The 13,912-nt window shown below is 43.3% G+C and overlaps 1 protein-coding gene across 1 annotated transcript in view; it reads left to right on the top strand.

Annotated features, from left to right (window-relative positions):
- DNM2 (dynamin 2) overlaps positions 1–13,592 on the top strand; it is a 799,525-nt gene extending 785,933 nt beyond the window's left edge. The window contains exon 20 of the mRNA XM_086961600.1: positions 10,601–13,592. Within this exon, the coding sequence (XP_086817726.1) occupies positions 10,601–10,640 (40 nt within the window). The 3' untranslated portion in view covers positions 10,641–13,592. The remainder of the gene's footprint in view (positions 1–10,600) is intronic.
- The last annotated feature ends 320 nt before the right edge of the window (positions 13,593–13,912 follow it).

Genomic DNA, 13,912 nt, shown 5'->3' with positions numbered 1-13,912 from the left:
TTTTCCACATCTAACCTGGGCGAAATTTCGGGAATGGAGCTTGATCAGTACTTCCAGCAGGTAGTGGGGCATTCCAAGATCATGGAGGACTCTCCAAAGCTTGTCCCTAGGGACCAGATCAAACGCGGCCCGTAGGTCCACAAAGATGAGGTAGAGACTGCCATCCTCCACGCTCACTGTTTTCCAGAAAAGGACTTGTAACCGGAAGATCTGGTCAATAGTGGAGATGCCAGATCTAAAGCCAGCTTGTAAATTGCTTAAAATCAGGTTTTCCTCTTCCCATTGCTGGATCCTGTCCAGGAGTATCCTCCCGAATACCTTCTGCGGGATGTCTATAAGGCTAATGGGCCTGTAGTTCGAGGGTTGCAAGGGACAACCTTTTTTAAAAATGGGGACTATCTCAGCCCCCCTCCAAGTCTCGGGCGGACCTGTCCCATTAATATTTTGTTGAACAGAACGCAGAAATAAGGGGCCCATATTTTAGGTTCGGACCGAAACAAATCACCAGGGATTTTGTCACGCCCTGGTGCTTTGTTGGGTGGTAACCTAGCAATGGCAATCTCCACCTCCAGAATCGATATCTCCTGAGCCCCCTCTTATTGATACTCATGTAGGAGGCTCTGGGACTCCAAACCGGAGTCGCCACTGCTTGGTTGAGCATATAGGCTACCAATATGTTCTTCCCATAATGTTGGGGCTATATTAGGACTTACAACATTTCTCCCACCCCTGCCCTCAGTACTAACAATTGCCCAAAACGATTTGAGATCTCTGCGTTGTAGTGCCTCCCTCAAATTTACCCATTTTCCCTCCTCCCACGACTTTCTTTCCCTTTCAAGGACTTGCTTATACAGCACCCTTAACGACTTAATTCGGAGTTTATTTTTTGCTTTAACTGCTTTAACCAGCTCTCCTTTCAGCTTACGGCATTCAGCAGTATACCAGGAATGGGTCTTAGGCGAATTTTCTTTACATACCTGAAGTGGAAAAAAGACCTCTAACAATATTGAGGCGAACTGTTGGTGAATTTCCACGGGCCTATTATCCATTCCAACTACAACTCCCTCAGACCCCACCTCTGCCATATCGCTGAGATAGGGCAGGTTTTATCATCCAAGCCTCCATTACTGTGTTTTCAGACAAACTGGTGCTTCTTAATGGGACCTCTTTCCTGCTGAAAGTGGTAACACCATTCCATGTGGGCCAAACCGTCACCATGCCCACTTTCTACACACCTCCACATCCCTCAAAAAAAGAAGTCTGGACCCAATAAAGAGCGTTGTCGTTCTACCTTGACCACCCACGAGTTCTGAGTGGATGTCCAACTTTTCGTGGGGTATGTTGGAGCGAAGAAGCGTTGGGCGGTACAAAAACTAACCATTTTGCGCTAGGACGTTCTCTGTATTAGCACCTGCTATGCACTGGCCAAGAAGCAGCCCCCTGAGGGCTGGGCTAAGGCTGCTACCACTGTATTATCACATTGAGTCCCAGTCTTGGATATCTGCCAAGCAGCAACGTGGAAGTCCCTGCACACGGTTACCAAACGCTACTGCATGGACAGTCCGGTCCACAGGAACGGGCACTTCACCCATTTGGTCCTGCAGGACTTTTTAGCTTAGAATGTATCTGCAGCCCACTACCAGGATGGTATTGTTTTGGGTATCTAGTCAAAGAAAAGGAATCTGCAGCTAGATGTCTCTTATCACATGAACAAGTTACTTACCTTTGGTAATGCATTATGTGGTAGAGGCAGGATCTAGCCACAGGTTCCTTACTGACCCACTCATCCTCCCTGCTTTGTGGACAAGTTTCTAGGGTCAGAGCTGATCCCTCTTTGGGCCCTAGTTTGGACACCCAGTGTCAGTGCATTTCATGGCTCCACGCTCCTGGAGTGAAAAGTAAATGATGTCAACGTGCTGACGTGGTGCCTATATAGGTTACGCAGATGCTGCATGGAGCTGCTCCACGCCACCAATCAGTTCGCAGGGTTACTGCTCTGGCAAAGATCTATCGCATCCAGTCTGAGACCTGGGTAATTCAAAGGTAAGGAATCTGTGGCTAGATCCTGTCCCTACCAGATAATGCATTACAGAAAGTAAGTAACTTGTTATTCGCGTTCCTAAAGTGTTGCATGGTTGGAATTCTAATAATTTCTCTAGGCCCATTACAGGAAAGGTAGTTGTCGTGCTTTGGGACACTCCAGAGGGCCTTTGTTGACTTTGCTCTTGATCCTGGTCAAAAATTCACAACCTTTCACCTGCACTGCTCCAGTGATTTCTTTTTCTCAGTTCACTGTTAACCTGTGCCTAGCTAACATTTGCTGCACCACCCATTTTGCTTGTTTTTATTGATATTCATTGATACTATTGTGCATTTGTCCATAACACCTGTGGTGCTTCCTTTCACCAGGTGTTCTTGATAGACTACTGGGCCTGAGTCTGCATCTTCAGCTTTGTTTCAACCAATGTTCAATGCAGTGTATGTGACATTAGTCTTCATCTCCTATGGTGCTTACTTTCACCCAGTGTTCGCACTGCCTGTGTGACATTCCATAGTACTTGCTTTAACCTGGTACATTGTTCACTGGTGCCTATCCGATTTTTATCTGCAACACCCATGGAGTTTGCTTTCACCCAGTGCTCATAATTGATTATTTGACAGTTGTCTGCACCTTAGATGAACTGTGTCCTGACATGCCCTGTATGGCTTTACAGCTGGTTTCACCAAAGCTGGATCCTGGGCTTTCCAACGACTCTGCTTAACGACTTTCTGAGCCCTTTCAACGGCTTACATGGCATTGTGTATTCTGGGATCTAACTCTGGAGCCTTTTTTTAGTGGTTCCAGAGGGCCCCTTCCACCCACCTGCCTTGTTTACCAGACTTTTTAAGGCCTTTATGGTAAGGACCACAAATTACTGCTATCAATGGACCCCTTTTTTGGCCGCTACAGTGGCTAAACACACTGAATTTCTACTTGGGTACCCAGTGGACAAAACTTGAGGCCCCCCACCTCTTTGCAAGATATGCTGATTGTGTCCCAACCACATGTCTCCAAATTTAAATAAATCCTGTAAATATATATATTTGTTGGATGAATTATTAACTAGATATGGGATTGCCTATAGTGAAACTAGCAGACCTAACTTCTATTTATTGTATTTTGTATTCAGGTACACAAAACAGAAAAGTAAATATTTTACTGAAAAAAAGATTTTAAAAAAGTCCAATTTAAAACACATTACCTCTTTAACCGCAACATACCACTTGAATATAAATTAATTCCTTACCTAACATAGACCCTAAAAACCCAAAAAGTTTGGGTTCCCAGTTCTTGCGATTCACAAAATTATAGGGTTTGCAAACTCAAAATGGCTTTTAAAAATGTGCTAAACCCCAATTCAGTGAAACCTTTTCGACTCCTTTTTTCAGTAATAATTCCCTTACAGCCACCTGGCATTTTCATAATCTGCCCAATAAAATCATGTGTTGGTCCGCTTCCTCGCAGGCCCATAGACAATGCTTTGGTATCACAGACTCCCTTGTACATGAGAGAGAGATTTTAGTTTGAAAACTAAATTTGCAATGTTGCTGAACGTTCCTGTTATTCCAGTATGAAAATACAAACCTACTTTAGGAAAGCAATGAAGGACAAGGCTTTCATGCTGTATGTGTACAAGAAATCATCCATTAGACCCTACACAGTTACCTCCCATTTGTAGGTCTCGCCTTGCGTTGCTGCGCGCATGCGCTGTTCGCTCTGTGAGGGCAATTGTGATCGAGGAGATTTCAGAAGGGGACTTGAAGCCCCGCCCATCATTTTCATTGGGTCGTGTCAGCATTTATGCTAAACGCTGGCTTCCCATTGAAAAGGATGCTTCTTGGATACCGCTCTTTCTCCTTTTCGTCTGGCCCATACTGACTGGGTCGCTTGCTTCACAGCTTCCGTGAAGGTATTTCTTATCTGAAGGAGGCGTGTCGTAACAGATCACGTTTCCGCCTCATTTACCTTGCATCAAGGTTCAGGCAGAGTTCACAAAGCTCATGTCTATCAGCACCGCACCCGGTTTGCTTTAGTTTTTATAGCATGTTCTACATTGCACTTTTCGTCCACTTCAGGGACACCACGCGTTTATTTTATTTTTTTGTTTACTTGGAAGCGCGTGCCTGTCCGCCGCTCACATCTAGCCCACTATGCGGTTGCAGGAGTGCTCTGTGCAGCTTGAGGGCAAGCTGTATTACAGTGCGGACTGCAGGGCACCTCACTTTATGGAAGCGGTTTTTACGGGTAAACCCCTTATTTTACAATGATGCCAATGTTTAGCTGCTTTGCACGTATGACACAAGCCCTGACTAGTTGCCTGGCTCCCCACTAGTGCGCTACTTCGTTTTAACATGCGCCCGTTATGCGCTTTGCAATGATTTTGTGCCTGACGCACTTACTCTCCCCAACACTCGAAGAGATCGTCGTTCCCCACACCCTTGGATGTATGCATCCCCTTTCCACACTCGGACACAAGACACGCGGTTTCGCAGGCTACCCAGATTGAGTGAAAAATCCCTGACCGGATTAATGCATGCAAACGAGGCTGCTGAATTTACGGCTGAGCTTCTTCATCGATATTTTGGCCCCTCGCTCTCAGAGGGGGAATGCCTTGGGCTTTCCATGCGCCCTGTGGTGTGCACAGTTTTCAGGATCAGGGCTGCCTGTCCTGGGAGGGTTGTGCTCAAGAGGTGGTCATTGTGTGTTGGAGGGAGAAGGAGGGGCGCAAAGGGATACATGTGCTGAGTGGCGCTTGGGGATGAAATACGAGCTTTCCTCTAAAGACAGGGGAGGGGGCATCACACTAAACGGGACTTACCTTAAACAGGAGTGCTGCATAACTGCCCATATGCCTTCCTCCCCACCCCTACAGCTGTAGGGGGTGCGCTTCCCTCAGACACAGCTGTTCTCATATAGAGGGTTCACAAAGTTCAAACTTCCAGATTTGAGGAGAGAGAGGTAAAGCGGACACCCGGGATTTACACTCTTGGGGGCCAATCTACAGAATAAACAATTGGCCTTTAAAATCCCAGCACATCTTTAAATCATGGTGCCTACTTCCTCTATCCCCCTGTGCTGCTGTGGCTGCGATGCTCCCTATTACACCTGGAGGCTGAGCCGTGGAGGGTCTCAATCAGAATGGGTTGAAATGCCACCCGCTGAGAGCCGGTCCCTCACCCCCGAGCCCGGGGGCAGATCACACATGGCAAATGCGATTAGATTGTCCTGACGTGCCTCTCTCCTGCAGCACCTTGACACCTTTCTACCTTTCTGATTCTCGGTTTCTGCACCAACTCCCTGATTTCAAACCGTATATATCCCGTATTTAATGCTACTCTCTCCTCTGCAAATCATGCTTAATGTATCCATCCCCAAATACAAATAAAACGTCTGCCTACGCCACAACGCGAGTCAGCTAGTCACTGGAGTAAAACTGGCATTTAAAGGGGTTTATACACATGCAATTACTGGGTAAATACTAATATTTAAAGGGGTTTTAAATACACAGTTTCACTGTAGTAACAAGCATTTTATTTCTGTGAGTAGTGTATGCCCCCCCCCTTCTCTTTGCTGTGCCGGTGTTCATCACATTAATATAAGCCATTACCATTTACAATATCTCACACTCGTGTAAGTGCAATGCAATAGGTTTTGCATTTACAAAACTTTTAGCTATTGGCTTTTTAAATTACATTGCCTTTTATTTATGTTTTACAAAAGAAAAAAAAAGTTGTTTACACTGTCAATAGCTCAAAATAATGTCAGTGCGAGACCTTTTGCATTGTAAATGCTTGTTCTATTTCAGGTGTGAGTAGTTGATGCATTGCTTTCTGGTACTTGTAGTCCTGTCTATAATGGAAAAAGCAAAATAAGAATCAGGTTGCAAAAAAAGTTACATCTGACAAAAGCAAGGTTGAGATTTCTGCTTTACAATACTGCAACTTAAAATGGTTATTTAAATATTGAATTCACTGAATCCTTTTTATGTAACACAAAGGCAATCTTCTTTGTACACTACTTTGGTTTTAAAACAAAATACACAAAGAGCTTGGAAGTATTTAAGTGAGCTGGTCACATTCGTTTTTCACTGTTGTGATTTTATTGATATTTATTTGTCAATTATTTTTAAACTATATGTATTGCATGTTGCTTTTAACTTTTGCCGGACACCTTATTCAAAGAATGTCTATCCAGATCCTTTAAGAGAAACATTGGGAATTCCCTTCCAATGACTAGCATTTAATGTCCTGGCTGGTATTGTTTCCCTTGTCAATGCATACCTTTAACAGTTCATGTAAGAAGAAAACACTTTAAAATGTGTTTTAAGCTGCCCGAATGGCCCCTTACTGATAACTTTACTCAATAAAGACAATGTTAAAATGAATACAGATTATTTCATAAAAAGTTCTACTTAAGAATCATGTGCAAGCCTTTGCGGGAACTTGAAACATGAAGAGAGAAAACTGACATTTTTCTCTGGGAAAGGTGGAAGCCCCACCTCTGCTCCAGTGATTCCTTTGCTGCCTCTTCCTCTCTCAGAGGAGAGGAGCTCTGTCGAGGATGCTCTCCTTCAGGGGGCCCCACGGCTCCCACCCACTCATGGAAGGTGCCTTGCAGGCTTGGACTGAAGAGAAACAAACATGTTATTTTGTTTCTATTCAGTCCTGGGTCACTTCCCTCTATAACCCGAGTGGTAATGGAATGGTGGAAAGGTTTGATAGAGTCTTAAAAAACATCATTCAATTAGCGTTCAACAGTAATTTAGATTGGTCCACTCAAGTAGGGAAAACTGTTTGGGCGTATCGTGTCACATGTAAGGATGCCACGTGATTTTCTCCTTTTGTACTGATGAGTGGTCGTAATCCTCGGCCAAAGTTCTCTCCTGCTTGGTTGACGCCCAGCCCTGGCCCAAAGATGAGGTGCGTGCACGCATGGAATTAATGCATAATAAAAGCAAAGCATACTATGATAGTAAGCATGGTAATAAACTTCCTCTGATAAGTATTGGAGACTGGGTAGGTATCAAAAAACCTGGTTGGGTTTCTAAGAGTGAAAACCGTTTTCCGGAACTTATTCAAGTGAGAGAAGTTTTATTAAATGCACTTAAAGTAAGTGATGGTAAGGTTTGGAATCCAAACAGAATTGCTAGAAGCAACTTTGTTCCTTATGAACAAACTATTGATTATGATTTGTTATCTGATGACTTCAGTGGTGTTGTTCCTGGTGAGGTGGGTTCTGAGGCCAGCAATGTTAACCTGGACTCCGCTACCCCTTCGAGTAGTGGTAACACCAATGACAGTAATGTTAATTTTGACTCTACTGCTTCTTCCAGTGGTAGTAACACTGATGAAGGTGTGATTTATAGTCTCAACCACTTCTTCTGGTGGTGAAGTTGCTGACGGTTTACAACTTTCGCAAGAGCAATCTTCTTCTTCTTCATCCACTTGTTGAGAATGTTTCTCGTCATTCTTTGAGAAAGAGGATGGTTCAGTTGTTGTTGAAAGATTATATTGCCAGTAATAAGTAAAAGATTATATTGTCCGTAATAAGTAATTTTGGGAAGTTTACATTGTATGTTTTATGTATTGCTTTTTGGTTTTATTTATTTTTAGTTAATTTGTTTTTTTTTTCTTTTCCAAAGAAAGGTAGAGGTGTTGTGTTCTTATTCTTTATTAGTACTCTAGTAATGTTAACTATGTTTAGAATTTCCACATGTCATTTAGAGCCTGTATATATCATTAAGAATGTGATGTTTCAAGTACGCCACGGTTACTGCTTGCGACTAAGAGCTGTGGTCATGCAGCCAGCAGCTCTTAAATTTCATTAAAGGATTTCTACTAAATTCTTCATCCAGTATCCTTTACAACACAAAGGCTGATTCAAAAGTGCCTGCACGCTTTCCCATTGGTCACTGTGGTGATAAGAGAATGGACATGAAATCCCAACTTGTCGTCTCTGGATACTTCTAGAACTGGTTCTCGCCTCAAATCCTAGTTAACCCTCACATGACCACAGTGTGAAAGAGGGAGAAGTAATGCATGGAGGGCCAGGTGGTTTCGCGTTTAGCGGTGACTGGCCAAAAAGAGGATTTAGGAAATTTATGGAAAAGGGTTGGGATCTAGGGTTGGTTGATCACTTCCTCTCTGCTGAAGGGGTTTGAAGGAAGTGAAAATGAGACAAGCCATGGCACGAGGCCTCGTCTGCATGGTGATGGGATTATGTTTTCCTGAAAGGACGGGACATTGATTTGGAAAGTAAATGTGCCAAATATTGTCATCGCTGTACTCCTATTGGCTGTGCTCCTGTTACTCCTACGATTTGAACACCCACTACTGAGATCACAATCACCGCTGAACATTTTTACTTTACTTGAAGTATTTGTAAAAGGTGTAATTTACTATTCATACACTTCAGAACTGTATTCTAATTTGAAATAATTTGAATGTGCCAAATAATTACATGTGCTTTCTTTGACAAAAATGATTAAAGGTTATCACCGTGATAAGCTGTATATTCAGGATTGTAGTTTTGAATTGACTAAAGGATCAGTATTCCAATGCCCTCTACATAGTTAACACGCAAACTCTGTTACAGGCTAACCCCCATAAGTTCTGAACTAACAACCTTTTTTGTCTATTATAGCAAATTGCACCAGGTTCCCTTTGCACACAGGGCAGACCCATTACATAAGGATCATCTGGTCTTTTGCTAGGCAGGGCTGTGCTTCCCACTGGAAGCAATTCTCAGGAAAGTCTACTACCGAGCTATGAGGTAGGTGCACCAAAACATGACACACCTGCCCATACACAGTGGTGCATGGGTCCTCTCCTCCACAGTGGCCAGGGCACTCTATACGTCTAGCTGTACCTTTTGGGAGCCGCAGGAGCCCACTAACCGTTTTCTGTCTTGCAATAGGTTGTTCATGCTCTTCTTCGAGCTGGACGCCTGGCTATTGCTCAAGAGATTGACGAACCCTAGCCTGGCGAATGCTCAGTGCATCCACAGCTGGATTAAATGTAGGTCCTCCCCCCCCCCTCCCCCCCCCCCCCCCCCCCCAAGGTAAACCCAATAGACAGAACACTCTGCCCAGGAGTCTTGTCTGACCTGTCATATTTAGACCGACCAGAGATTTATTTCAGCAGACCACAAATGATAAAAAGGTTACTTTGAGATGCAACATAACAACTTATTTGCAGGGACTTGCTTTGGAGCTGCTGATGTTTATGGTGGACAAGGATCTGTGACTGCCAAGCAACATGGGTTTTTGAAGAGTCCGCCCCACTCGTAAGGGAAAAAATAATAATTCATAAGGCTCTTACATAATTGAGAAATACTTATCTTTAGAGGGCATTGTGCTGATATGCTGAAAATTCATATTTTCCCAGACCATATCTCAACTACATCTTTAACCTAAACCTTGAACTCTTTGCTGCAGCAGTCTGTTCTTAAGGGTGGAGGGGCCACGCCGCTCCACCTTTTGGCCAATATTGAGAGGGTCTGTCAGGCTGAGCAAAGGTCAGCCTCACAGACACTATTTATGTTCAGGTAGCCTGGCGCTAGACATGTGCAGGTACCTGGCTGCCTAAAGGTAAACTTCGCCAGGCTGAAATTGTCACAGCCCTGTCGGTGTGAACCCTTCAGTATGGGAAAATGCTTGGAGGATCTTCCCTCTTGATGAGAGGGAGCCTTGGTCCTGAGTGCCTCAGTTTTAAGCCTTGATGCGCTGAGTGTCTATCACGGAGGCCTTGTCCAAGTGTGGGGTGGTGTCAGCAAGTCTCAATGACCCCATCCCACTGTGTGACGAGGAAGGACAAGCAATGAGAGGAGACCGCAATCCCAATCCTGCAGGAACCTTGAGGCCGAGATCTCTACTTCAGCCAGTTAGTTATTTTAATTTTAATTTTTGATGTGGTGTGCATGTGAGTATCTATGAATGTATTTGTGAGCGTGTGTGGTGAATAGGTGGGTCTGTTTCGTTGTGAATGGTGGGAGTATGTGTACATGTTTGTGAATGCATGGGGTGGTGAGTGCGCATGTAGATTGGTGAGTGGAAGCGTGTGTAGCCCACCCACCCCTCCTGCTGCCTGAATAACCGCCACCACTGTTTTGCTTTGAGATGGTGCAGCAATGAAAAGGCAGTTTTGAACTTAACACAGGGGTGTGACCACAGGGTTGCATCAGCTACCTGGTATCTGCATTCTCATGTCCTAAATGTGAGGTTCTTTCTTTCCCTTGAACCTAAAAACAGACGCACCAAACTACTTGCCCTTGACCCCAGCCCCACATTATACCTTAAACATTTGTGAGCTCCCTTCCTTGAAACACAGAAAATCCTGCCCTCGAGGTAGTGAAACTTGTGCCTCAATACAATAAGTCCATATTACGTTTTCATTACCGATAAGCACTTCTTTCACATCCCAGATGCTAAATCTAAAAAAAATGTTTAAAAATAACATTTCGGAAAAACAAAAGCTGACTTCTCTTGAAAAGAAGCAGCGTTTGAGCTTTTGCAAATATTTTCTTACTTTTGGTGATCGTTTTTTTCTGTTTTTTGTTTAGGCGTCCTCCACCAACTAGTCAGTTCAAGCCTCTCTGGTGATGAGGTGCCGTCTCCTCCAACACAATGCTGCTGCGTCATGAAGAGGGACAGAATTGCTCCTGCGTGTTATTGGCGTGATTTGGACTTAACTGGGGCAGCATCCTCGGTCACCACTTGGGCAGGATGATGCCTGAACATGACATTAATCTTTCTGCTAGATGTTTAATTGAGAGAATCTCCTGATCAAATGAAGCTGATCTGCCTGAAAGAGTTGATTCCCTTTTTTGGGGGATTAGGCAGTCAATCCTGTCCCCCTTGTGATTCAGTCCCTATTAAATAATGTACAGGTGTAAAAAAACAGCCCCACTCCCTCCCCATACTAGATTGGTTGAAACATTTGAAGCATATTAGAACAGAGTTATATTAAACTCTTTACAGCGGACGGAAAGGTTTAAAAATGCAGGTGGGATTCTTTCAAAGCTCTTCTTTGGGGGTAGAAAATATGAAATTGCTTGGACTGCACATTACTTACTTGGATGTTGTTTGATGTGGCTAAAACAAATGTATTACCCTGCCCCTTCATATCTGAGCTTTTTCCAGCATAATACCCTATTTCCAAATTAATGTTTAGCCTGCTAAAATAGGCTCAGTCCTGCAAGTGATCTGATTCCACTTTTGGCCTGGAGATTGGCAGTGATGAACTTAAAAATGTTTGTGATAACCCACATAAAATCATTTTGAGAGAGGAATATACTGACCATTATCTTCTGAAATGTACAGGTGTATTCAAAATCACCTAGAATAAGAATTCTCCAAAAACGAAATGCAGCAACCAAGGTGGCCAGGCAAGATCTAGTGCATGGCCTCTTGCCGCGCATTAGCGAGCAACGTTTCTTCTATATCCTATGCAGCAACTTAAATCTTTGAGCACTTATAGAAATTTCTGCACTTTTACAATGTTTTTAAAAGTACATTTAGCAGATGATAGTGCAGAGAATTCGAGAAAGCCGTGGTTGCCCCACAACAATGAATATGGACATCCAGGCAGGCTGTAAAACGATATATAAAATGTAAGTTCCTGGTGAAAGATAGTCGGGTAATAAATTCTGTGTAGCTTGATTCTCGTTCCTTCTAACAGTCTGCCTAAATGTTGCTTTGTGCTCATCTGATCTGATTTCTGTTTTGCAATATTGTGAGCTTTGACATTGTGATCTGGGGATAGAATCCAAATTAGAGATGTATGTGCAGAATAGACGTGTGTATGAAACTCCAAACACCTGTAGTGGGTGAGTAAGTGGTCCAGTAGCCCCCTTTGCCTACGTTTTCCTCCATGTTTTTTGCCTATGCAGATGGAACAACAACATGAATTCATTAACGGGGTCTTCAGACATGCCTAGATATGTTTTTTTTTTTTTGGACAAGGTAGGGGACAGAGATTTTTCTTGTATTGCAGCACTGAGGATAAACCGCCTGGTTGTGAATGGATGATCACAGAAACAAAATGTCTCCATTGCTTTTAGGTAGAGGGTAGTTCCGGTGTATCGCAGGGCACATTGGGGGTTTGTAGGTACATATGCCACAGTCTTTGCTCTTGGCATGGCCCTTCTGTGGGCAGTTGAGCAGCATTCTGTGTTTTTTTTCTCACTGTGGCACATCTTTAGAGGAGGAGCTGGGAGAGCACTGTACCACCCTGTTCTCACATTACCCATCGTTGGTAAAAGCTCAGTCCGAAACATTGTCTGTGATGATTGGGTGGGAGACTTTAAACCTTCCCAAAAAAGTATGGCCTGCAGTTATGAACTGGTGCAAGTGAACAAATTTGAAGAGCATGTGCCCAAAAATTGTTGAACTACACAACTGCTTTTGGAGGAGACTAAGATAATATCTACGTAAATGGGCAAACCATTTTAGTCCTTGCTCAAACGTAAGCGCTCTTCAGGAAGGAGACCAAGTACTGTAGCCTCACTCAACGAAGGGTCCACTTTCGTCCAAAGACTAATCACTGGAATTCTCACTCAGAAGGCGGTACATTTAGGTAAACCTGACCTCTACAGCCTTTGCTTAAAAATGGCCACTTTTTAAGTAGGTGGCTCATCTCTGGAGCCCACCTGAAAGGAGGGTATATTTTGAAAAATGTAACTCGTTCAAAGCAGAGCACATTTTCGGAATCAGACCAACCACTTCAGCGATCACTCATAGGAAGGATATATTTTAGGGACACCAGTGGCCAGCTACTCTTGCCCCCGCTCAAAGGAGGGCATGTTTTAGGAACATCAGCAGCTCAAAGAACGACCGGTTTAGGAGTATCAACTGCTCGGCCATGGCTCAAAGGAGAACACATTTAAGGGAAGTCAACTACTGAAGGCCTTTCTAAAAGAACACATTATAGGTAGACCGCTCGCTCCAGCCATTACTCGTGGGAGAGTATGTCCTGTTTAGGTGGCCAGTTTCTCCAGCTTCTGCCTGAATGGATCACGGTTTCTGGAGAAGACTGCCTCTCTTTACGCTGCAGTACCCATGAAGGAGCTGTCACTAAATTATCTCTGCTTTTTATTTTTAAAAAAATTCAGTCTTTTGGAGCACATATACATATATATGTATATATATATATATATATATCTATAGAGAGAGCTATATATCTCTATACATATATAGATATACCTCCGCACCTATCATGATTTTTTAAGGTATTGGTTGGTTGGGGTTCCTAACAAAGAAATTGGTTCATGTAGCTCAATAATCTGTTTCTGTTGTGTATGTATATCTTCTGCTCCTTGAAAAATGTCTTGCTCTTCCTTCATACAATGCTTCAGATATTTATTGCATAAAATTTGTCGTACAACTTAAGGGACATTTAAATCAGGAACATGTCTTCTATGCCACGCTCCATTTTGTAACCTTGGAGCGTGGCTAGCTGCATTTGGATTGTTTCCTTCTTGGTGCAAAGACTACTGTTACTTGAACTGAATGATAATTCTATACCCCTTCTAAATATAAAATTTGATTATTACATATGTCTTGTGGTTGTATCCATGTTTGCTAGAACGGTCTCAAAGTTTTTGCCATATTGATGTATTGGGCTCTATGGATGGGTCGTGGTTGTAAATTTAAAGTGAAACAAGTCCAGAAACAGCAAAGCAAAACGTGCACTATAAGAAATCTTATGTTTACGCATTGCTACTTCCCCTCTCTTGAAAAGGGAATTCGAAGGGGTGCGCTTGACTGGTCAAAGTGATAAACAACCCCTTCTAAGTTGAGGCTTCCTAGCCAGTCAAAAATCCGTAATTTACTAATTTCTCTCTTTATCTGGTGGCAATGTTTAAACATATACC

Source organism: Lissotriton vulgaris, chromosome 1_1 (genome assembly GCF_964263255.1).
Source record: "Lissotriton vulgaris chromosome 1_1, aLisVul1.2, whole genome shotgun sequence".
In the NCBI taxonomy this organism is placed as follows: domain Eukaryota; kingdom Metazoa; phylum Chordata; class Amphibia; order Caudata; family Salamandridae; genus Lissotriton; species Lissotriton vulgaris.
The sequence above is the reverse complement of the archived record's forward strand: the minus strand, read 5'-3'. Positions and strand labels throughout refer to the sequence as shown.